The sequence below is a fragment of the Triticum aestivum genome, chromosome 6D (genome assembly GCF_018294505.1).
Source record: "Triticum aestivum cultivar Chinese Spring chromosome 6D, IWGSC CS RefSeq v2.1, whole genome shotgun sequence".
In the NCBI taxonomy this organism is placed as follows: Eukaryota; Viridiplantae; Streptophyta; class Magnoliopsida; order Poales; family Poaceae; genus Triticum; species Triticum aestivum.
The window spans coordinates 368,252,769-368,276,999 of NC_057811.1; the positions used below are offsets into that span (position 1 = coordinate 368,252,769).

A 24,231-nucleotide genomic window follows, 5' to 3' on the forward strand; every position below is an offset into this window, starting at 1 on the left:
GACCCTACGGGTTCGGGAGACACGCAGACATGACCGAGACGACTCTCCGGTCAATAACCAACAGCGGGATCTGGATACCCATGTTGGCTCCCACATGCTCCTCGATGATCTCATCGGATGAACCACGATATCGAGGATTCAATCAATCCCGTATACAATTCCCTTTGTCTATCGGTATGGTACTTGCCCGAGATTCGATCGTCGGTATCCCGATACCTTGTTCAATCTCGTTACCGGCAAGTCTCTTTACTCGTTCCGTAACTCACATCATCCCGTGATCAACTCCTTGGTCACATTGTGCACATTATGATGATGTCCTACCGAGTGGGCCCAGAGATACCTCTCCGTTTACACGGAGTGACAAATCCCAGTCTCGATTCGTGCCAACCCAATAGACACTTTCGGAGATACCTGTAGTGCACCTTTATAGCCACCCAGTTACGTTGTGACGTTTGGTACACCCAAAGCATTCCTACGGTATCCGGGAGTTGCACAATCTCATGGTTTAAGGAAATGATACTTGACATTAGAAAAGCTCTTAGCAAACGAACTACACGATCTTGTGCTAGGCTTAGGATTGGGTCTTGTCCATCACATCATTCTCCTAATGATGTGATCCCGTTATCAACGACATCCAATGTCCATGGTCAGGAAACCGTAACCATCTATTGATCAACGAGCTAGTCAACTAGAGGCTTACTAGGGACATGGTGTTGTCCATGTATCCACACATGTATCTGAGTTTCCTATCAATACAATTCTAGCATGGATAATAAACGATTATCATGAACAAGGAAATATAATAATAACCTATTTATTATTGCCTCTAGGGCATATTTCCAACAGGAATTGTTGATGAAGAAGGGTTGGTGATGATGATGGCGACGAACCCCCCTCTTTGGAGCCCCGAACGAACTCCAGATCAGCCCTCCCGATGAAGAACAGGAGGGGGTGGCGGCTCCGTATCGTAAAACACGATGAAACTTCTTATTTTATTTTTTTCCCGGGAAGGCGATATTTATGGAGTTGAGATTAGGGTCAGCGGAGCCTCGTGGGCCCGCGCCCTGTTGCCTTGTGGGCAACTGGTGGCCCCCCTCCAGTGGATCTTCGCTTCAGTATTTTTCTTATATTCCATAAAAAATCTCTAAAAAATTCGTTCAATTCCGAGGACTTTTATTTCCGCATAAAAAAGTAGTTATACTGAAAACAACGTCAGCCTAAGTTAATTTCATTCAAATCATGCATATTGGAGTCCAAAACAAGAGCAACAGTGTTTGAAAAAGTAGACACGACGGAGACATATCAGTCTCAGATGGAAAAGTTCGCAACATGAGAAAGTTATGTCAACACCATCCAATCTCATTTAAAGGGTCGAAACTGAGCTCGACGTACTAAGATTTTGTATTCAGAGTATTGTTCATCCAATTACACCGTTAAGACGGCCTCATATGAAAAAATGTTCTACATAGATTGTCTCCATCCCGTTGAAACAGTCAATTTTCATATAAAAATTGTCTTAATCCGATATCGTATGCAAAAGTTAGAGCCATTAGAGTGCAGCCCTACCACGAGCCAGAAAGTGGCGCGCCCCATCAGACACCCATATAACTGATGTCTGATGGGCAACGCCACTGATTACCTGTTTTGTGCGAGCGATTCGGCCCTAAAGAAGGCCTTGCATCGAAAAACGTTCAACATGGAAGGTGTTCGTCTCGTCGAAACAGTTAAATTTGTTGCTAGGCTCATCTTCATCCGAGATCGTTTGTGGCATGTGAGATCAAAAAACCGAATTGCTGTCTCAGACATACCTAAATTCGAGTTCGATTAATTTTGGAACGATTTGGAGTACCTTTCTTGTACGCGAAGTTCATCGGCCTCATAAGAGGTGACGACCGATTGAACAATACACAACTGATCAATCCATCTATCATTTTTTATCTTTTATCTTTTATCCTTAACCCTAGTTCTTCTTCTTTGTTCTTCGTTCGTCCTTCGTTTACAGGGCGGCGAACCTCGAGGCCCTAGGGGAAATCAGGTCGACTTAGGGCAACTCATAGCTGTCGCATGCCCTGACGGGGTCCCTCCCGGGTGTGTGGGATTTCGGATCTATAAAAGCATCCGCCCGATTGCTTGCGTACCGCGTTTCCGGACGAGTCTCCTTCGACGTGAGTTGTGGTGCATCACCCCCGGCGTCGAGGGTACACAGTGACGTGTTCGTGTGCAGACAAAGCCAAAGCTCAAGTCCAAACTAAAAATGGACTTAGAAATAGTGATGCAAAATGTATGTACCTCAGGAATGTTGATAGCTTGTATCGCCAACATGACGATGATGAACTTGTGACTAGGAGTCAAAATATCGGATACCTTCCTTCTTATGTATATATCTCTATCACTAGATATGAGTTCATCATCACATGCTATTAATGCTAATAAGGAAGACATTCATATACGCTCGCCACACATGTAGACACCACATCCGCCCTTCCCGAGCTTATTGGAAGGACCACCGTCATCACCAAATAGAGCCGAAATGAACGACCACGGACTCCCAACAATCCACAAGATTCGATGAAAGATCGGGTCCCCGAGGGACTATCGGCTCAGTCTACAGGTGTTCACATGGATTAAGTATGCGTGCATGTGTTGTATGCAAGTGCTTATAAACGTCTATATCTGTATTGTATTTTAAAAAATAATATCAAATGATACTTGATTTACAATAATAACAATGTTAGGGACAATAATAGTGTTGTATACTGTATTTTTTTTTTTTGAAACGAAAGATGCGTGATTTGATCAAAATTTGCTCGGGCAAGCCCCGCAGAAAACTGCCGGAGGAGGGCAACCAGCCTTGCGAGCGTCGCTCGGTCGCGCGTGTCCCTCCCTCGCCTCCCGGAGGTCCCATCTCTCCCTCCCTCTCTCTCTCCTTCCCTCCCCCTCCCCGTAACCCTATCTTCCCCACCAGTCACCCCCTTCCCTCTTGCCCTCCTGGCGGCGGCGTCGGCGGCGCGTGTCTGACTGGGAGCTTTAGCGGCAGGTCGGCCGTGCCCTCTCCCTCCCTCACCTCTCTCCTATCTGCAGCGAGCGGTGGCGGCGGGAAACGGCGAGTGGCGTCGGTTGCTGACATGCTCCTCCTCCCCCTCTCTCCTTCTCTGTCCTCTGACCCCCGCTCCCCGTCGTCTTTGCAGCTCGCGGAGCCGCCGATTTGGACGACGCCGGCGACCAGGACCTCACCGGCAGCAGCGCATCTTATCCAAGTTTGCAGATTTCCCCTACAAAGTCCGAGGTACAAACCCTAGACCTCAAGATCTGATTCGGTATCGTATTGGTGATTTTCCCTTCCCAAATCCTTCCAAGCTAGGTGACCATCCATTCGAAAATGGTATGCTGCGGCAGTTGGCCCGTGTATTGACCTGGTTTTGGTACTTGTATTGGTGGACTTATTTTTTTTGGATATCAGGTGTATGGTACTGTATTGCTCGCTACCATCTGTGGACATCAAATCTGCTTGTAGTGCTTATTGTATTGTATGGCGTGTCATGTTGAAGTTACATTTTCTTGTTTTGATCAAAGTCTGCCTGTAGTGCTTATTGAATTACATTGTGTGCCATGTTGAAGTTATATTTTCTTGTTCTGATTTTGGATTTAGATGGACAATAATACAAATATGCTAATTTATGGGGCAGTTGCATATATGCTATTACATACTCCCTCCATTTCAATGAATAAGGCTCGCATGCTTTCCAAAATCTAACTTCGAAAATAAATTATATCAATAATGTATATTTTTGTGACTTAAATATTGTACCACTGAAAACTTCTTTTCATTACGAATTCAATGGTATAAATTTTACCACATATAATCAACGTTTGGTTGGTCTAATTTATGGTCAAAGTTGAATTTTGGGGTGCGTGTGCTCCTATTCATTGGTATGGAGGGAGTATGGGCTACTAGGTGAGAATGATAGGATGGAGTACCTAGACAATAGAATGATATAATTTGTGTGAACATGCTTAGGCTTGGTAGAGCACCTTTCTTACGATTTATAAACTCGTGAATTGCTCAAAGACATGATACATATGTTGTTGAGCAGGAAGTAGCCATGTTTCTTTTATTACTATTGGACACAACCTTAGGAATAGATTAATTGTGACAGAGAACCTTTCTTGTGCTTGGGGGATATGATACATATGTGTGTTGAGCAGCTGGTAGCTATGTTTTTTTTAACATTTTTGGGCACAACCTTAGGAATAGATTAATTGCCACAAATTTGTAAGGTCCACTGAAGTTGTTAGCCGTCATTTTCAAAAAGTCCTCCGTGCCATTGGCATGCTATGAGATGATCTTACGAAGCCTTCATTGGAGAACCCCAACCAAAATAGAAGTGTGCCACAGGTGGGCTCCATACTTAAGGTATGAGATTGAGCGACACCACTTATTTTTTGTAGGTACGGTTTTTTAGATCCTTTTTTTTGGGTTTTATTTATCACCAATCAGGGCTGTGTTGGACCTATTGATGGTACGCGAGTAACAAGCTTCATAGCTTATGGTAGGGGCCTTAGGCCATCTACAATGCCGGCTGCTTATGGAGGCCCTTGCATGTAAATAAATAAAGATTGTAAAATAGAAAAAACACCTAAGCGCCCTGGCTTGCAACAGAAGGCACTAATTCCGTAGAGTAAATTTAACAATCAGGCGTTTCGAGCAGGCAGAAAAAGGGACAAGCGCCGACACATCATCTTGTGCTGATGCCTTGGATAACACCAGGATTCAGCGGACTAATTGGCCTGGAATCTAACCCTGGCAGTTGTCCTAAGCGCCCGCCTTGGTCGTGCCCTTAATCCACTTGCTCTTGTATTCCCCTCTACGATTGTATGCAAAACACATGTGATTACAGGTGATATTTTGCTTCTGCCATTGACTGGGGTACTTTGTTAGCATTTCACATAGCTATCTGCATTCCAGTTTCCAGGGTGAAAGTGCTGTTAAACATAATCATATTATACCTAATTTTGTATCATCACCCCCCCCCCCCTCCCCCCAAACTGTTGTTACCTTCTCTAAATGCGGTTGGGCTAGTATGTGTTGTTCTTCGGGTGTTTTACTTCAAATTAAGGGTTTACACTCTAATTCAGTTTCTTACTGGATACACGCAAATTTTCCTCATCCGACTATCAGCTAGTTTACGATAACCTATGTAATAGGCGTCTTGTTACCATACATTTCTTCAGTCTTTCACATGTATTTCTTTGATGTGACTACTGATGCATAATGCCACAAATATAAACTGCTGTTATTTTGGTAGGTGGGAAGACTCTGTTCCATCATCACAACCCTGTGGATCAATTGCCACCAGTCTTTGGGTTGCAAAATCTGGACAGAGCCTTCTGAAGTTCGACAGTCATATCATCTCAACTGTACATTGCCGTGCAAGATGCCAAAAATAAAGAACCTGTCTGATGCATGTAAAGTATCATTTTCTCCAGATGGACCTATATCTGAAGAAACACTCGAGAGAGTTCGTGCACTGTTAGGTGAGTCGAACTTTATACTATTTTGAATAATCCGGAGTTATTTACGTGGAGATTGCTATGGTACAGGGTACATACATCATCTGGTTGCAGAGTCTTGTAAATCCTTCCTCCTAACATTTCTCACTCAGCATTCTCACATAAATTGCAAAATTACATACACATGTACCATAGTCATCGTCTTCTGCTTTTTATCTAATGTCCTTCATCCTAACTAGATGTCAGATCATGCATTAGCCTTACTATACTGCTTTTATCAGTAACTGGATGTTACTGAATCAAGCTGAGCCACTTGTTATATGATAGAAAGTTTTAGCAGTAATCATATTGCCAAGTTAGTTTTTTTAATGCATGATACCAACAGCGCATAAAAGATATGAACACAATGGATTCCAGAGCAACTTATAAGTTGCTTGAAGGTGGTGGCTTCCTTTTTAGCTGTGCCTCATCCTTGATTCGTATCACTGCACAAACCATTAATCTTCTGTGTAATGTTTTTTATTGAAACCATTCCATGCCTTCTATTTTAAAAAATGTGCCAAGAGTTTTGAAAAACTCATCAGCTACATTTCCTGGTAAACAATCCGAACTTACCGATCAGTAAGACAAGAACATTTATTTGTGTTGTACTTGTACCATTTTCATGTAAGGAGTTTCTTAATTGTCTTAGTTGTCAGTGCTTGTGAAGATGACCAACAGTGAACTACATGTGCTACTCTAATTGCATGGCAGAAGCAGTATTTTTATTTGGAATGGTATAAATGTCCACTTCCAACCCATAACTTGGGCTCCACTTTTGAAACACTAAACTTACTGTTGAAATTGTAACCTCCAACTATTTAAACGATCAGTTTTCACCTTAAAGTGATTGGATTAGTGGTTTGGGTGACATGGATTATGCGTCTGTCATGTTTAAACATTGCTATGAACTAGCAAACCCCACAGAAACAAACAATCAAGAAACTCATCATTCGGCAGAGAACTTCAATTAAACTTCTTACAATGGAACCAAAATTGGTAAATAGGTACTTCGATGGCATGGCAAGACGTGGCAGTACCGTTAGCAAGATATTATTATTTTCTTAGCTGCTTTGGGCATCTTCATGTTCGATATGAACTTGTGATGTACTATACTGCTTCTAGAATTTGTTCCATTGCTAATGTAGGGTCAAAACTTGCTTTTCATCTCAACTGCAAAAAAAAACTTGCTTTTCATCTGATTCAGCGAAACCAGAGCAATGAGTATTGGCAGACTCATAATTGATTCTATTTTGTATTCCCAGATGAGATCAGACCTTTAGATCTCGGTTTAGATAACGAAGCACAAATTGCACGTACTTGGAATAGTTCTACGCGTCAACAGAATGGGAGGCGAGGACGCGGTGGGCCTAATCAGTACGCGCCCACAATCAAATATCTGCACATTCATGAATGCGAAAGTTTCTCTGTAAGATATCTTGCACGTCATCTAAGCATCGTCTTAATTAATAAACTGTGCATTTTCAAATGAATACATTAAGTGCCTCCTTTCTTATAACTTTGATATTCATAATTTATTATGCAGATGGGTATATTTTGTATGCCACCGTCATCAGTTATTCCACTTCACAATCATCCAGGAATGACTGTGCTGAGCAAGCTTCTCTATGGCAAGCTGCACGCCGAATCGTATGATTGGATTGATGTAGCTGATCCAACTGACCCGTTAAAGCGTAAGTTCTGCCATTCGAAAATCTTCTACACAACAATAGTTGGCCATGGCCGTAGTCCTCCAATTCGTTAATTTGTTTGTGCATGATATCCAGTATGCAATTCATGACTGATCTAGTTCTTTTTCCCCTTGCTTAATAAATGGAAATGCAAATTACTATGCAAAACTAATGTGGAATGCGTTTTATGCAAGAAGATAATTTTATTGGACATTTCCTTTCATCAAATGAACATGTCATGCAATTTTTCGGTACATTTCTTATCATGAAATCCGCACAGTATGCAATGACTTGTAATGATCTGTAATGATCTGTGGTGTATGTTGGGGACCTTGCAGCAATAGTTATTTGAAAGCATCTTTTTTAGATGTGGCGGCAAAATTGCTGGAATTAGTAAATATGGCCCTAATTAGATGCTACAGAACAGCAACCTTGTTTGTGCCCTGGCCATTTTCACTGTTGAATGTTCTAGAAAAAGGCTTTTGCTCCCACTCAGAGATCTGCTGATGTTTCGCTTTTCAAATTCTACTGATGTCAATTACAGGAACTCTATCTGTGATGCCAAATTTTGTGTCATGCCATCTCTTTCCACACCCTACTTTGTGTCTCAATTATGCAGTATGGCATACCTTGCCTATTGCGGCACAGAAAGTTGCTGAGTAGTGGCTGGATACTGATGACATTCTTAATCGCAATTTGTTAATGCTAGCAAACACCTCAAAAGTAATGCCAGATAGTTAATTGTCATGCATTTAATAAATTGCTGTATCTCCTGCTATCTAATTTCGATGAGCTCAAAGAATGTCTATGCTTAGAAACTAGTCTTATGGATCATTTATTAATCATGCAAATGATCCTAGTTTAAATCATTTTGTTGGTTGTGTCAAATTTGTGTGCCGACTAATAAGATTATGTAGCCTATTACTCCCTTGGGTGCAGCAAGACCAGCAAGGTGTGTGAGAGACCGTGAAATGACTGCGCCAGAGACAACCATTCTTTATCCTGATAGGGGTGGTAACATCCACACTTTCAGAGCCATCACACCTTGTGCGCTCTTTGACGTCCTTTCTCCACCATATTCTGCTGAGAATGGGAGAGACTGTTCATACTTCCAGAAGTCTTCAGTCAAGGAGCCATCTGGTAATATACAGCTCTTGACATTTGATTATTGTTTTTAATCTATTTTATGTTATGCCAGTTTTGAGTTGTTTTAACATTTTCTGCTACAATTTACCAGTTGTTTTGCCGAGTGAAATAGATAGCTCAGAGGTAGTCTGGTTGGAGGAATTGGAGGACCATCAGCCTCCGGAGGGCTTTGTTGTTGCTAGAGGTTTGTATAAAGGCCCTGTGATAAGGAGATAGTTAGGTTTTTATACCACTTTTGCCAATGGATTGAGGACGCAGAAGGCTCCTAGTATCAGCTGCATGTGGCTTAGTAGAGCAAGTATCATCCAGGCAACCTGCAAGCAGCCTGCGGTTTACGTTGTACACACACGACCTGATGTGGATGAATGAAGAGCGTTTGAGACCGTTTTCATCGTGCCTTGCTCTGTACTGGAGCAATGCTGCTGGTCTGTGATGTACCCACGTGGCTCTTTTATCAGATGGAGGCCTTGGAGTATATACTTCTTTTGAGAAGATGAGAGTTCTTGCCACGCTGTATTAGGTAGAACAAGTGGCATGGGCTTCTCACCTAATGATTGTTTCAGAAAAAAGATTTGGTGTGGTGAACCGATTATTCCGTGTCATTATGTAAACAATCGCATAAACATTCTTTGGGATAAAACTGTCTTTGCAAAAACTGACAATGCGGTGTATGCTGTTAAGAGTCTAGTAACCACTCCTTTCCCTTCCAGTGAAGTCTGTCTGTCATTTTTCAACATTATGGTTGTTTTGCATAAATTTCTTGTGTTTTTTCACTAGTCACTCAGTACTCTATTAGAACATATGCGCAGGGAATTTTTTTCCCTCTTAAATATGTCAAGAGGCTTCTAAATACTTAGCCAATCTTTTGGGGATACATGTTGGTCATGATATTCAGCACCAAGGGCACCCCAGCGCATATAATGGAAGCCACTCTGAGTCTCTGACCATGCCTAGCAGAGCGACGAGCCGCGCTTTGTATTCCCTTTTTAACATTTCGAATCAATGAAGTTCCAGCGTTCTCCTAAAAGAATGAAATTTGATAATTGTCATATGAAACTTTTGTTTTATTTTGCGAGTAAGGCTATGAATTGGATTTTAAACTCCCAATGACGCAAGACGTCTCAAAAAACAAGATAACTACAAGCAGGTTATGAGAGACAAACTTGATCTCAAGCACGAGCTGAATGTGCCTCACAACTAACGAAGCTGACATGACCTTGTATCGGTTGAATGTGCGTCGCCGCTACCGAAGCTGACATGTGCCAAACCCTTTCCTAAACAAAACTTCCCCAGCTTCACAACACCGACGAAGATGGTGCCTCTGCGATGAAGAGGGAGAACAAACAACCAAAGAAGAGTCAAATACATCACGGGTGCCTCAACTTGTCCGGTGCGGTCACTTTGCTGCCTAAACTTGTAAAATACACGAAACTGGTGCCGTAACTTGTCCGAGCGTTCAAATACGGTGCCTCCGTCCGTATCCGGACATATGCCCTGCCCACGTGACGTGCCCACCTGTCAATGGGTGTGAGAGGAGTGTGCTGGTTGTTTTATAGAAAACTCCTTGTACTTTATATAATTTTCACACAAGCTCCTAACAATTTATTTAAATAGGTCAAACTACATTGATCCCACCTTTCACAACTAGGTCTCGCATGTCAGCACATGGGATAAAATTGTAATAACAAAAAAAGAGCACCCGACAGGATTCCAACTCAGTACGAGGGCGCACAGCCTATCACTACGCCTAGAATAGTTGACTGCGCAATATCCTAATACTCTCCTATTTATCAATAAACCGGGTGAAATAATAAAGAGATATAAAAAAGAAAAATTCGATTCGTGGGAAATTGAAAAAAATATTAAGAAATTCTCACATTTGACAAAAAAGAACTATTCAACATATTACATGCCATCAACTTAAGAAAGTTTTAGGGCTTTAAAAAATCACATTTTTGAAAAATCCTCACGCGTATTAAAATTTTTAAATGTTTTTTTAAATGCCTGTCATGTATTCAAAAAAATTACAACACCTATTTCATAAAATGTTCAATATGTCTTAAAAAATTATGGTAAAATTATTCTTACATCTCTACAAGCATGTTTAACATGTGTTAACACATTTATAGAATTTATTTTTTCTACACAATTATTTTTAATACATGTTGAACAATTTTCAAAATACAACAATGTTGATTTTTAATAATTATGTATTCTAAAAATACAACAAAGATACAAAATAATTCCGCATGCTTGTGGTCCTGAGTGAAGATGCAAAAAAAATTGTAATATTTTGTTATACATATGTTGAACTGTTTAAATCAACATCAATTTTAGAAAAAGTTCATGGTTAAATCAACATCAATTTTCCTATTATTGGCATATAGCAAGGGCTTATTTGTGACATTAATTAAATCTTAGGGATTTTTGCACACAAAAAAACTCGTACGCATTTCACCCAGCGCAGGCATCGCTCACACCCACTGACATGTGGGTCAGCCACCAGCTGTCAGTCCACGTGGACAGCACATACGGTGGCATACAGGCGGAGGCACCGTATATGCACCGTGCGACAAGTTGTAGCATCATTTTTGTGTATTTTACAAGTTTAGGCACTAAACTGACCGCAACAGACAAGTTAAGGCACCTGTGATGTATTTAACTCACCAAAGAACTATCTGTCACGTAAGGAGACACCAAAGGGAAAAAGAGAGCACCGCCTCTGCCGCAAAAACAAACAGGAGAACATCACCCCCCTCAAGAGTGCCACTGGTTGCCCGCAACACCACCATCACAAAGAGCAACAAGAAGAAGACCATTACCTTGGCACCAACACAAAGACACATGAATCACCCGCTCAGATTCGGCACCGGAAGCTAAGAGGGGAGAGATCTAGTGGAAACTTACTCGGTGCTGTGACCATCACCACAAGAGTCGAAGCCATGAAGAGCCACAGACCTAGCTAAGGCACTAGACTATTGGACACACACGAAAACAAAGTCTCGGGGTTTCCCTCCCTCCAACCGTCGCCGGAGTAGTCGGTGGAAGTGATGGAACCTCGGAGATGCGTAGTCTAGGGCCCTGATTCCTCGCTGCGGTGGCTAGGTCACGACTTGGGAGAAAAACGATTCAATATGGTAAAGCTTGTTGTGGTGGCTAGAACTCCGTTTGGTTGTAAATGACAGTGCAATGATCGATGAGCTGAGATAAGTATTATTGGTGCCAACTAAGGCCTTGTTCGGTTCCATGACAAATGAGAGGGATTGACAGGGATTAAATCCCATCTAGTTCAAATTCCCCCCAAATCCCCTTCATTCCACTCCAATACACTTAGGGAGTGGCTTAACCGAACAAGGCCTAAAAGGGAAAACAAAAATTCTCGGTACAAACAACAATTAACAGGAAAAAGCCTCATGAAGAGAATAACATAACGTGAAATACAATTTCGCAGCATAAACGAGAATAGCAATTAACCATGCTTCATCTCATTAGCAATTACAATAATGAAATAGAAATTCCCAGTCTAAATGCGGATAACAATTAGTCATTCTTTATCTCAATTCCTACCATCCAAGTAGCACATTAATTCACAGATAAATCCATTTCAAGACTGCAGCTGCAGTCCTATATACATCTAGCCTGACGGAGGGAAGTCTCAAAGCATTGAGTCTTGTAGCCAAATCGATGAGACAAACGAGCTTCAGAACGCTGAGTATTGGTTCCTAGTACGAGTAGGTTCTAGTTATGTCCTCAAGACTAAGCGCATAAATGTGAAAATACATGAGATACCTGATGCCCAACAGTAGTAGACTGCTGCAAGCCTGAGAGTCCCACTGTCGCAGCAAGAGCCCACTGTCAGTGTGTGCATCTGCCTACGAGGCACGCATGCATGCATGCCTCCCCGCAGCTACGCATGAGGGCAGCGAACAATATGTTAGAAGTATATAAACGTGTAAGATAGAGATAAGAGTTAGAGATAAAATATGTTTAAATCTTGTATGATTTGTCTTGTACTTCAAGTCTTTCCGTTACGCTGTACTCCTATATATACCCATATGAGGGCATCTACAGCCGGACTGAACAAATTTAGCCCCTCAAACATCCGCGGATGCGCATTGTTGGAGAAGAAAAGAGAGGAAGAAAAGAAATAATAAAGAAAGAAAAAAGATGCTTTGTGTGGGCCCAATCCTATGTGGCGGACGCAGGATCATTGACCGGACACATCCGTGCATTTAAGGAGGCTTTGAGGGGTTTGGTTGGATCAACCTTTGCTTCTCTCTCCTGTTCGGTCAGTGGTCCCTGCGCCCGCCTGGTCAATTTGAGAAGTCCGACTATAGATGCTCTGAGGGTCGGATCAATACAACACAATAAAACACAAATATTAGACATCATATAATTTTCTACCTGGTATTAGAGCGGTTAGTTGAACGACGTCAATCTTAGGTTTCTCCACCACTTCCGCAGCTCGCCGCTGCCGTAGAGATTAATCTCATTTCTCTGGTCTGCGGCACCAATCTTCAAAGATGAGACCGGTTCCGTAAATTAGGTTAGATCGATTCTTCAAAATTAAAAATTCCATTAGACTAGTTTTACCCGAGCGACGAATAAATCAGATTGCTTTGTTTTTCTGTGAAGAAAATAAGGACTTGTTGCTCCGGAACGGCGGCCAAGTGTTAATGACCTCGCGTGACTTCAGACTTCAACGATCCGTGCATCCGGCAATTCCATCTTCGTGCACATCTAGCTGCGCGACGCGATCGAACTCGATCCGATCTGTGCGCTCAACATGATCGAACTCAATTCGATCTGTGCAACGCACACGACACTTCAGACCTCGCTTTGATGTCGCTCGCCTACAGGCTACGATCGACCACATGAACCTCCAAAAGCCGCGTGCATGGCCGGAACAACGAGGTCACGGGCGTAGGTCACATGCGAGGACAACGAGTGCAGATGCACACACGAGCGCGTGTTCAAGCCGCCTCTCCCACAACGTCACCGGGTGGGCTGCATCGCAAAGGAGGCCACGGTACCGGGACATCCACGTTGTGAGGTTCAGGGCTCCTTTGATTCAAACGATTTTCGTAGGAATTTTGGAGGATTAGAATTCTTAGGGTTTTTTCCCTACGTTGGTTGTTTGATTTATAGGATTGAATCCTATAGAAAAATTTCTAAGGGTTCCTTTGTACTACTTTTTATAGGATTTTTCCTATTCTTGAATTTTTAGAATCCTTCCGCAAAAAAAAGAAAGAATTTTAGAATCCAGCAAATCAAGAAGACCCTCAGATTTCATCTGATGTTGACCTCCTGCATGTGTGACTAGCTAGGCCCAACTAGACCTATGTACCAAAGTCCAAAGTGCATATGCATGTGCTTTCTAAAAAAAGTGCGTGCGCATGTCACGGCGGCAGCAGAAACTTCTTCGATCGTTCCGAGCTACTCCACCGAGGGCCACCGACGCAGCACAACCTGATCTTCGTCGACATTCAGAACATTATTCTTTTTATAGTAATACGTGTCTCATTCATATCGCAAAAATCAAAATACAAGTTACGTAAAGACGGACATGACAAAAATGAAAAGATAACATAACGTTTTTGAGCTTGGGAGCAACGGCCGTCACCTGTCTCCGGCACCACCACGGCAACTACCAAAGAATTTTTTTAATGGATTACCTTCTCACCCGAGCTTAATGCGGCACCACATATACACCAGCCGTACGCAACGATATACACCAACATTTACTCCTGGAGATTTGCATCGACCCCGCCACGACTCATCGAGTTGTATGACTACATCACGCCCAAAAAAGAAAAACTTGGTCGAGCAAATATGAGAGAAGCGACATCAAGATGCACAATTCACACGCGACGCTAGTGTGAAAAGAGATACAATTCTTCATCGACTTTTTCAGCGTAACACGACATCGACACTTCATCGCCCCATGGGACGCTTCCAAGCAACACATCATCATCAACACACTGCTGCAATACCAACGTCGTTACTTCATCGCTAAGGTCTTCATCAACATCTTCGTCAGCACACTACCGCCGTCCTGTCCACAAGATGGACATCTCCAGTCCCTCTAACAGTATAACTACAAGACGTGACCCCGACGACGGCAATGGGCACGTCACGATGCGACATTGACAACGTCATCTGCGACGACACAAAGTCACTATAGTGACAACCCGTACACGGGCACACGGTCCTGTCAAAACCGATGTGTGTTCGATGGGTTTTCTAAGGTCTTGGCGAGACCGGGGGACTCATCGCTAATGATACTCTCTGACATCCATAAGGTGCATCGTCCATGACTATAGCTTCGTCATCTACAACATAGCACAATTTCTTTTGCGTCTCCGGCTTTGAGCAGCTTCATCATCCACGATGTCTACGCCATTGACCATGACTACCTTAACCGTGGCTACACCATCATGTTCGGCTACCTCGACATCGATATGCATGGCTATGTCTACAGCTACTCACTGACAATAACTCCAGTCAACAGAGTCCGTGTCGTAACTATCGTCCACGCCACTGCTGTTGTGACTGCGGAAGAGAATAGAGGAGATACATGGAAGGCACTAGAAGGAGAAAGTCACCCCCCTAGATGCGTGCGACGGAGAAGACGACAGAAGCTCAAGACTTCAAATTCAATCGCAATCATCCGCTTCGCTCCTGGTACGACTGAGGGGGAATGTTCAACGTGTTTAAGATAGTGATATAATATGTATAAATTATGTACGACTTGTCTTGTACTCCAAGTCTCACACCCTCACATTGTTCTCCTATATATATATCCCATATGAAGGTCGGATCAATACAAGACAATAGAACACAAATATTAGCCATCATACACAGTAGCACTACATGTACAATAGTCAGGTGCATGCCGATTTAGACCTGCCCAAACATATGAGTGAACGCGTTGTCCGATCCATAATTGCACAACCTCGACTCATTGGATCATACACAGTGGAGGAGCCAAGAAAATGAATGAGGGGGTCATTAATCCTTGTTGGGGAGGGCCAACCCATTACATTACACTATTTTAGCAGCAAATAATCATCTATTTAGATGCATATTAGACCTAATTCAATGTTTGGGGGGCGGGGGGGGGGGGGGGGGGGGGGGGGGGGGGGGGAAGGGGGCTGGCCCCCTTTCTCCGCCACCGATCATGCAACATACGAGGTGCTCGACTCCTACCACCTCTCGAGGAGGATCCTTCCACTGGGGGTCATTGCATACATCATTACCGACGCGGGAGCGATCCGCTAGGTGTCGCTGCATATGGAGTGCACAGTCACGACAGGTGGACAAACGGTTCGCTAACATCGATCAGTCATCGGAACCATCTCTCTACAACACCCTTCGCGATGTGGAGCACAACGACGAAAACTCGCAGACATCTTCACCAAGGCTCTTGGGCGTGTTTGTATACAACTACTCCACGAGATTATCCATGTCATCGAAATAAAGTAAGCCAGCTGCTGCTGGCTAAGGGGGTGTTTGTTGAAATAAACGAGCACAACTCGTTTTGCTGTCATGGCAGCATTTCCAAAAGCGTGCCATGGTGGCGTTTTCTGTACTCTAGGCTGTGTGTGGATTTATACGAGTCACACATGCATGCATGCGTCCCCGCATCTATGCTAGAGTAGAGCCCCTTGGAGACAAGGGCAGCGTTGGGGACGAGGATTTGGGGCACACAAGTGCGGGGAGACTCAGGTACCTGGTGTCGTCTTTTTATTTTGGCTTCTGATTTTGAAAGTTCTATATATTTGAAATGAAAATTTTAAATTAAGTTCTATTTTCGTATTCGTGTTTCTCGTGACCATTGCTTTGAAACAAGACCCATTTTGAATATATTTTGATGGCTTTAAAAAATATGTTAAGTTTCAATGTTGAAACTTAGTACAAATGACCGATAAAAATTAATTATTTTGTGTCTACGTGTGAGAGTCTGACTTAATAATAATGATAAACTACTCATATCAATAAGGAATTCCTTCTTTTTCAGAAGCTCATTCGAGAAAAACTTCAAAATTAAGCGTGCTTGGCTTGGAGTAATTGTAAGATGGGTGACCGGCTGGGAAGTTGGTCCCGGGTGTGCACGAGTCAACACAAAGTGCGCAGGAAAGACTAGTGTTGGTCTGTGGGGCTAGTCTACATCCTGCTAGGCGTAACAGCCGGGAGCCGATGACTATGGGCGTTACAATTGGTATTAGAGCCGATCCTCATGATTACACGAGCATGCACATGTCAGGTGCGCGGACATGTGGCGCATGACATGCGTGGTCCGTTATGGCACATGTGCAAGACTGGGCGCGCATACATGTGCCAAGAGGAACATTCTTGATGGGCCGACGAGAACATCGGTTCCTTTGAGTGGGGGTGTATGTGAGGGGCTGGCTACATGAATGATAGACTACTCATATTAACAAGGAATTCCTTCTTTTTCGGAAGCTTGTTTGAAAAGAACTCCAAAGTTAAGCGTGCTTGGCTTGCAGTAATTTTAGGATGGGTGACCAGCCGGAAAGTTGGTCCTGGATGTGCAGGAGTGAGAATAAAGTGCGTAGGAAAGAATAATGTTGGTATGTGGGGCCAGTCTAGATCCCGCTAGGCGTAACGGCCAGGAAACGGTGGTATGGCCGGGGCGTTACACTACGACCAATAGAAACAAATGCTTAAAATTATATATCTGAAACTTATTGAAACTTGTCAATTTTAGATGCAAAAGCCGTAAGTTTCATCGCTGAAACTTAAAGCATCTTGAGGGATTTTGTTTTTTACTGTGCCCTCGTGCGGGATTCAATTACTTCGCAAATCACGAGGTAAATCGAGCGGGCGACATGGCTTGATAGATGAGTGCCCCCGCACTTACGTGCCCATACAAATTTCCGGCAGCATTGGTGAAGTAACACGCTGTCCCCGCACCACGGCAACATTTTGCTTTCTGGTATTTGCTTTCTGTTTATTGGACATGAAGCTGATTTGGATCTGCCTGAGTAAACGCACTGGCCAATCCATCATTGCACATATGCCGCCGCATGTATACATCACCCCGGTGATCCCGGACAGTATCCGCCTAGTGGAAAATATGGTATCTCCAACGTAGGCTCACATCGCATCCGTCCGCAAATAGAGGGACCAGTTCACCGACATGGATTCGGGAGGCTGCCATCCAAAGTTATTCACATACATTTTAAATCTGCTTTAAACAAGCTGGATGATTTTCTTCAAATCGAACAAAAACATTTACATATCAGGCACATTTTAACAAAACTATACCGGGCTACGCTAAAACTGGTCTACGACCGGCCTCAGCGGATCTCCACGACATGTCTTCCCCATGTCCGGTAGCCCGCTCATCGGAGTGCAGGGACCCCTGGAGGGATATTGCCACAACCCTAGCATTAGCCTTGCTTGTCATTGCATTTCATCATGTCATCATCATTTTAATTTATGAAAGTTGAATTGAGGTTAGTTGAAACCCTCGGAAATCATTCTCTAAAATGATCCACATTAAAACTCTCTTCAAATGAGCCCAAGAAAATGTTCCCGTTCAATTTTCAAAAATATTGGCAAGAACAAAATTCAAACCTATATTTTTGGAGGCTTAAAAATATTAGTTTTGGGCCCTTGAATTAAATCCATAACTATTTGAATTGGATTCATATTTATAATAAATATAACATGGATCCAATGATTCTGAAACTCCATGTGTGACTTTGGTTCTGCCCATTTGATCCACATGCAAAATTTCAGAATTTTATAAATTGATTAGGTATTAAAACTAAATAAAAAACAAACTGCAAAAAATAGAAAACAGAAAAGGAAATTAGCAAATGGAAAAAACGAGAGAAACCTTACCTAGCCTACTACTGTAGAAGCCGTCCCAGCCCAGCTTCTCCTCGCCTGTCGTCTTCCTCCTCTGCCAGGAGGACGAAGGCGCGTGGCCACTATTGGGTAACGTAGCATGTGATATGTCTCCAACGTATCTATAATTTTTGATTGCTTCATGCTATATTATCTACTGTTTTGGACATTATTGGGCTTTATTATTCACTTTTATATTATTTTCGGGACTAACCTATTAAGGAGGCCCAGCCCAGAATTGCTGTTTTTTGCCTATTTCAGAGTTTCGCAGAAAAGGAATATCAAACGGAGTCCAAACGGAATGAAACCTTCGGGAACATGATTTTTAGGAAGAATATGATCCAGGAGACTTGGACCCTACGTCAAGAAACAAAAGAGGAGGCCACGAGGTAGGGGGCGCGCCTACCCCCCCAGGGCGCGCCCTCCACCCTCGTGGGCCCCCTGTTGCTCCACCGATGTACTCCTTCCTCCTATATATACCTACGTACCCTCAAACGATCAGATACGGAGCCAAAAACCTAATTCCACCGCCACAACCTTCTGTACCCACGAGATCCCATCTTGGGGCCTGTTCCGGAGCTCCGCCGGAGGGGGCATCAATCACGGAGGGCTTCTACATCAACACCATAGCCCCTCCGATGAAGTGTGAGTAGTTTACCTCAGACCTTCGGGTCCATATTTAGTAGCTAGATGGCTTCTTCTCTCTTTTTGGATCTCAATACAATGTTCTCCCCCTCTCTCGTGGAGATCTATTCGCTGTAATCTTCTTTTTGCGGTGTGTTTGTTGAGACCGATGAATTGTGGGTTTATGATCAAGTTTATCTATGAACAATATTTGAATCTTCTCTGAATTCTTTTATGTATGATTGGTTATCTTTGCAAATCTCTTCGAATTATCAGTTTGGTTTGGCCTACTAGATTGATCTTTCTTGCAATGGGAGAAGTGCTTAGCTTTGGGTTCAATCTTGCGGTGTCCTTTCCCAGTGACAGTAGGGGCAGCAAGGCACGTATTGTATCGTTGCCATCGAGGATAACAAGATGGGGTTTTTATCATATTGCATGAATTTATCCCTCTACATCATGTCATCTTGCTTAAGGCGTTACTCTGTTTTCATGAACTTAATACTCTAGATGCATGCTGAATAGCGGCTGATGAGTGGAGTAATAGTAGTAGATGCAGGCAGGAGTCGGTCTACTTGTCTCGGACGTGATGATCAACAGTAATTCGTTCACCCACCATAAAATACTTATGCTCTTGAGAGAAGCCACTAGTGAAACCTATGGCCCCCGGGTCTATCTTCATCATATTAATCTTCCAACACTTAGTTATTTCCTTTGCTTTTTTACTTTGCTTTTATTTTACTTTGCATCTTTATCACAAAAATACCAAAAATATTATCCTATCATATCTATCAGATCTCACTCTCGTAAGTGACCGTGAAGGGATTGAAAACCCCTTATCGCATTGGTTGCGAGGATTTATTTGTTTTGTGTAGGTGCGAGGGACTCGCGCGTAGCCTCCTACTGGATTGATACCTTGGTTCTCAAAAACTGAGGGAAATACTTACGCTACTTTGCTGCATCACCCTTTCCTCTTCAAGGGAAAACCAACGCAGTGCTCAAGAGGTAGCAAGAAGGATTTCTGGCGTCGTTGCCGGGGAGGTCTACGCAAAAGTCAACATACCAAGTACCCATCACAATCCCTTATCTCCCGCATTACATTATTTGCCATTTGCCTCTCGTTTTCCTCTCCCCCACTTCACCCTTGCCGTTTTATTCGCCCTCTCTTTTTCGTTCGCCTCTTTTTCGCTTGCTTTTTGTTTGCTCGTGTGTTGGATTGCTTGTTTGTCATGATGGCGCTACCTAGATTTGGTGATCTTCACCTTAAAAGGTTAGAAGAGATCGAAAGCAACGTCAGGAGTTTTATGGTTTTGCAATTTGAACATAATAATTTCTTCAGAACGAGCTTAAGGAACAAAAAAGCTTTATGAGTTATATGAATAAAGAGCTCAATGATATGTCTAAAGAATTTGATGGTTTGAGATCCCAAATTGCTCGTCTTGAAAAGTTGATAGCTGAAATATCGGATAAGCAGGCTACCTTAATAAGATGGCCGCTAAACCGGATTTCTATGAAAATAATGATGAAGATCTAAAGTTATTGATGTGTCCCCTATTAAATCTTTGTTTTGCAATATGAATCTTGATAATGATGGGACTGAATATGATCCACCTTTACCTAGAAGGCGTTTCAAAAATTTGGAGTTTTTAGATCTTGATGCTAAAATTGACAAAAGTGGGATTGAAGAAATCAAAACGTTAGATGTTAATAAACCCACTATTTTGGATTTCAAGGAATTTAATTATGAAAATTGCTCTTTGATAGATTGTATTTCCTTGTTGCAATCCGTGCTAAATTCTCCTCATGCTTATAGTCAAAATAAAGCTTTTACCAAACATATCGTTGATGCCTTGATGCAATCCTATGAAGAAAAGCTTGAGTTGGAAGTTTCTATCCCTAGAAAACTTTATGATGAGTGGGAACCTACTATTAAAATTAAGATTAAGGATCATGAGTTCTATGCTTTATGTGATTTGGGTGCTAGTGTTTCCACTATTCCCAAAACTTTGTGCGATTTGCTAGATTTCCGTGATTTTGATGATTGCTCTCTAAACTTGCACCTTGCGGATTCCACTATTAAGAAACCTATGGGAAGAACTAATGATGTTCTTATTGTTGCAAATAGGAATTATGTGCCCGTAGATTTTATCGTTCTTGACATAGATTGCAATCCTTCATGTCCTATTATTCTTGGTAGACCTTTCCTTAGAATGATTGGTGCAATTATTGATATGAAGGAAGGGAATATTAGATTCCAATTTCCACTAAAGAAAGGCATGGAACACTTCCCTAGGAAGAAAATAAAACTACCATATGAATCTATTATGAGAGCCACTTATGGATTGCCTACCAAAGATGGTAATACCTAGATCTATCCTTGCTTTTATGCCTAGCTAGGGGCGTTAAACGATAGCGCTTGTTGGGAGGCAACCCAATTTTATTTTTAGTTTTTTGCCTTTTGCTTCTGTTTAGGAATAATATTTGTTCTAGCCTCTGGTTAGATGTGTTTTTATGTTTTAATTAGTGTTTGTGCCAAGTTAAACCTATAGGATCTTCTTAGATGATAGTTATTTGATCTTGCTGTAATTTCCAGAAACTTTTTGTTCACGAAAATAATTGTTAAAAATCACCAGAACGTGATAAAACAGTGATTCCAATTGCTGCTGATCAATAAAAAAATTGTCTAGGTCTTCCTATTTTGGCTGATTTTTTGGAGTTCCAGAAGTTTGCGTTAGTTACAGATTACTACAGACTGTTCTGTTTTTGACAGATTCTGTTTTTCGTGTGTTGTTTGCTTATTTTGATGAATCTATGGCTAGTAAAATAGTTTATAAACCATAGAGAAGTTGGAATACAGTAGGTTTAACACCAATATAAATAAAGAATGAGTTCATTACAGTACCTTGAAGTGGTCTTTTGTTTTCTTTCGCTAACGGAGCTCACGAGATTTTCTGTTAAGTTTTGTGTTGTGAAGTTTTCAAGTTTTGGGTGAAAGATTTGATGGATTATGGAACAAGGAGTGGCAAGAGCCTAAGCTTGGGGATGCCCATGGCACCCCAAGATAATCTAAGGACACCATAAAGCCAAAGCTTGGGGATGCCCCGCAAGGCATCCCCTCTTTCGTCTACTTCCATCGGTAACTTTACTTGGAGCTATATTTTTATTCACCACATGATATGTGTTTTGCTTGGAGCATCTTGTATGATATGAGTCTTTGCTTTTTAGTTTACCACAATCATCCTTGTTGTACACACCTTTTGAGAGAGCCATACATGATTTGGAATTTGTTAGAATACTCTATGTGCTTCGCTTATATCTTTTGAGTTATATAGTTTTGCTCTAGTACTTCACTTATATCTTTTAGAGCACGGTGGTGGATTTGTTTTATAGAAACTATTGATCTCTCATGCTTCACTTAGATTATTTTGAGAGTCTTAAATAGCACGGTAATTTGCTTAAATAATCCTAATATGCTTGGTATTCAAGATTAGTAAAAACTTTCTTATGAGTGTGTTGAATACTATGAAAAGTTTGATGCTTGATAATTGTTTTGAGATATAAAGATGGTGATATTAGAGTCATGCTAGTTGAGTAGTTGTGAATTTGAGAAATACTTGTGTTAAAGTTTGTGATTCCCGTAGCATGCACGTATGGTGAACCGTTGTGTGATGAAGTTGGAGCATGATTTATTTATTGATTGTCTTCCTTATGAGTGGCGGTCGGGGACGAGCGATGGTCTTTTCCTACCAATCTACCCCCCTAGGAGCATGCGTGTAATACTTTGCTTTGATAACTTGTAGATTTTTGCAATAAGTATATGAGTTCTTTATGACTAATGTTGAGTCCATGGATCATACACACTTTCTTCCTTCCACCATTGCTAGCCTCTCTAATACAGCGCACTTTTCGCCGGTATCATACACCCACCATAAACCTTCCTCAAAACAGCCACCATACCTACCTATCATGGCATTTCCATAGCCTTTCCGAGATACATTGCCATGCAACTTTCCACCGTTCCGTTTATTATGACACGCTCAATCATTGTCATATTGCTTAGCATGATCATGTAGTTGACATCGTATTTGTGGCAGCCACCGTTCATAATTCTTTCATACATGTCACTCTTGATTCATTGCATATCCCGGTACACCGCCGGAGGCATTCATATAGAGTCATATTTTGTTCTAAGTATCGAGTTGTAATTGTTGAGTTGTAAGAAAATAAAAGTGTGATGATCTTCATTTTTAGAGCATTGTCCCAAGTGGGGGAAAGGATGATGGAGACCATGATTCCCCCACAAGTCGGGATGAGACTCCGGACGAAAAAAAGAGGCCATAAAAAGAAGAAGAAGAAAAGGCCCAAATAAAAAAATGAGAGAAAAAGAGAGAAGGGACAATGTTACTATCCTTTTACCACAATTGTGCTTCAAAGTAGCACCATGATCTTCATGATAGAGAGTCTCTCATTTTGTCACTTTCATATACTAGTGGGAATTTTCCATTATAGAACTTGGCTTGTATATTCCAATGATGGGCTTCCTCAAAATGCCCTAGGTCTTCGTGAGCAAGCGAGTTGGATGCACACCCACTTAGTTTCTTTTGTTGAGCTTTCATATACTTATAGCTCTAGTGCATCTGTTGCATGGCAATCCCTACTCACTCACATTGATATCTATTGATGGGCATCTCCATAGCCCGTTGATACGCCTAGTTGATGTGAGACTATCTTCTCCCTTTTTTGTCTTCTACACAACCACCATTCTATTCCACATATAGTGCTATGTCCATGGCTCACGCTCATGTATTGCGTGAAGATTGAAAAAGTTTGACAACGTCAAAAGTATGAAACAATTGCTTGGCTTGTCATAGGGGTTGTGCATGATTTAAATACTTTGTGTGGTGAAGATAGAGCATAGCCAGACTATATGATTTTGTAGGGATAACTTTCTTTGGCTATGTTATTTTGAGAAGACATGATTGCTTTGTTAGTATGCTTGAAGTATTACTATTTTTATGTCAATATTAAACTTTTGTCTTGAATCTTTCGGATCTGAATATTCATACCACAATTAAGAAGAATTACATTGAAATTATGCCAAGTAGCACTCCGCATCAAAAATTCTGTTTTTTATCATTTACCTACTCGAGGACGAGCAGGAATTAAGCTTGGGGATGCTTGATACGTCTCCAACGTATCTATAATTTTTGATTGCTCCATGCTATATTATCTACTGTTTTGGACATTATTATTCACTTTTATATTATTTTTGGGACTAACCTATTAATCGGAGGCCCAGCCCAGAATTGCTGTTTTTTGCCTATTTCAGAGTTTCGCAGAAAAG

General features: G+C 41.9%; 1 protein-coding gene across 4 annotated transcripts; it reads left to right on the top strand.

Annotated features, from left to right (window-relative positions):
• The first annotated feature begins 2,823 nt into the window (after positions 1 to 2,823).
• Positions 2,824 to 9,096, top strand: LOC123145141 (plant cysteine oxidase 4). 4 transcript variants are annotated; one of them, XM_044564467.1, is made up of 7 exons: positions 2,824 to 3,037; positions 3,189 to 3,286; positions 5,307 to 5,535; positions 6,816 to 6,979; positions 7,097 to 7,244; positions 8,181 to 8,381; positions 8,479 to 9,096. In XM_044564467.1, exons 3-7 carry the CDS (start codon positions 5,436 to 5,438, stop codon positions 8,601 to 8,603), a joined length of 738 nt encoding a protein of 245 aa, XP_044420402.1. In that variant the 5' UTR covers positions 2,824 to 3,037; positions 3,189 to 3,286; positions 5,307 to 5,435; the 3' UTR covers positions 8,604 to 9,096. The 4 variants fall into 4 exon arrangements, with proteins under 4 accessions (XP_044420402.1, XP_044420401.1, XP_044420403.1 ...); XM_044564466.1 differs by having other exon boundaries at positions 2,895 to 3,103; XM_044564468.1 differs by having other exon boundaries at positions 2,906 to 3,112.
• Positions 9,097 to 24,231: the final 15,135 nt, after the last annotated feature.

What these genes read in the sequence shown, in the direction of transcription:
- LOC123145141 (XM_044564467.1), top strand. Translation starts at nt 5,436, where the DNA reads ATGCCAAAAATAAAGAACCTGTCTGATGCATGTAAAGTATCATTTTCT. An exon ending in GAGAGTTCGTGCACTGTTAG is followed by an intron (nt 5,536 to 6,815) that starts GTGAGTCGAACT and finishes TTGTATTCCCAG; the next exon opens with ATGAGATCAGACCTTTAGAT. An exon ending in TCCAACTGACCCGTTAAAGC is followed by an intron (nt 7,245 to 8,180) that starts GTAAGTTCTGCC and finishes CCTTGGGTGCAG; the next exon opens with CAAGACCAGCAAGGTGTGTG.